We start from the raw sequence: 1,084 nt of genomic DNA, 5'->3' as shown, positions 1-1,084 counted from the left end.
GGTTGAGGACTTCAAGAACAAGTGAGTTGTAATTTTGAAATTGAACGAACTGATGGGGGAAAAAAACACTGAAAACAGAATAGATTTACTCACATTTCCTTTCTCTTAACAGGTACGAAGATGAGATCAACAAGCGTGCTTCAGTAGAGAATGAGTTTGTTCTGCTCAAGAAGGTAAAGAACATTTATCTTTTTCTTTTAAAGACTTCCCATTTTTACTCCATTACTCCATTTTTTTTTTTACAGGCAATAGGATATAATGTCCTCTCATTTTCTTTTAGGATGTTGATGCAGCCTACATGAACAAGGTTGAGCTTGAGGCCAAGGTTGATGCTCTTCAGGATGAGATCAACTTCCTCAGGGCAGTCTATGAGGCTGTAAGTTAAATTATGTTGTGTTTGGCCAACCAAAACTTGTTAGCATAGACTACTGCTGCTTTATAAGGGTAGGTAATTTACTGATTGTTTGGTCTACATTTGCAGGAACTGCGTGAGCTCCAGTCTCAGATCAAGGACACATCAGTTGTTGTAGAGATGGACAACAGCAGAAACCTGGACATGGATGCCATTGTAGCTGAAGTTCGTGCTCAGTATGAGGACATTGCCAACCGCAGCCGTGCTGAAGCAGAGAGCTGGTACAAACAGAAGGTGGTTCAAGCTCTTATAACTTCACTTTTTGAAGATCACCTCAACTGTGGCTACGCAAGTGCTCATTTGTGTCAATAAATGTTACAGTTTGAGGAGATGCAGTCCTCTGCTGGTCAGTATGGTGAGGACCTCCGCTCAACCAAGACTGAGATTGCAGAACTCACCCGCATGATCGCCCGCCTGCAGAACGAGATTGATGCCGTCAAGGGACAGGTAATGATGAGCAAGGGTTGATATATAATTGGTTTGCATACCGTTAATGTAAAGAAGGTGACTTCATGTATGTTATTGTCATTTTAGCGTGCCAACTTGGAGGCTCAGATCGCTGAGGCTGAGGAGCGTGGAGAGCTGGCAGTGAAGGACGCCAAGCTCCGTATCAAGGATCTCGAAGAGGCCCTCCAGAGGGCCAAGCAAGACATGGCCCGCCAGGTGCGCGAG

At 44.3% G+C, this 1,084-nt stretch overlaps 1 protein-coding gene across 1 annotated transcript; it reads left to right on the top strand.

Moving 5' to 3' along the window:
• Nucleotides 1-4: 4 nt before the first annotated feature.
• On the top strand, nt 5-1,081 carry LOC107682729 (keratin, type II cytoskeletal 8-like; the record flags this gene model as incomplete). The annotated part of the gene is made up of 6 exons (XM_016478889.1): nt 5-21; nt 113-173; nt 281-376; nt 482-646; nt 734-859; nt 947-1,081. Coding segments are annotated over 6 exons (600 nt in total), but the record flags the coding sequence as incomplete, so codon positions are not given.
• Nucleotides 1,082-1,084: the final 3 nt, after the last annotated feature.

This window comes from Sinocyclocheilus anshuiensis, unplaced genomic scaffold (genome assembly GCF_001515605.1).
Source record: "Sinocyclocheilus anshuiensis isolate Anshui unplaced genomic scaffold, SAMN03320099.WGS_v1.1 C32532270, whole genome shotgun sequence".
NCBI lineage: Eukaryota > Metazoa > Chordata > Actinopteri > Cypriniformes > Cyprinidae > Sinocyclocheilus > Sinocyclocheilus anshuiensis.
Note: the sequence above shows the minus strand (reverse complement) of the source record. Positions and strands in the feature narration are given on the sequence as shown.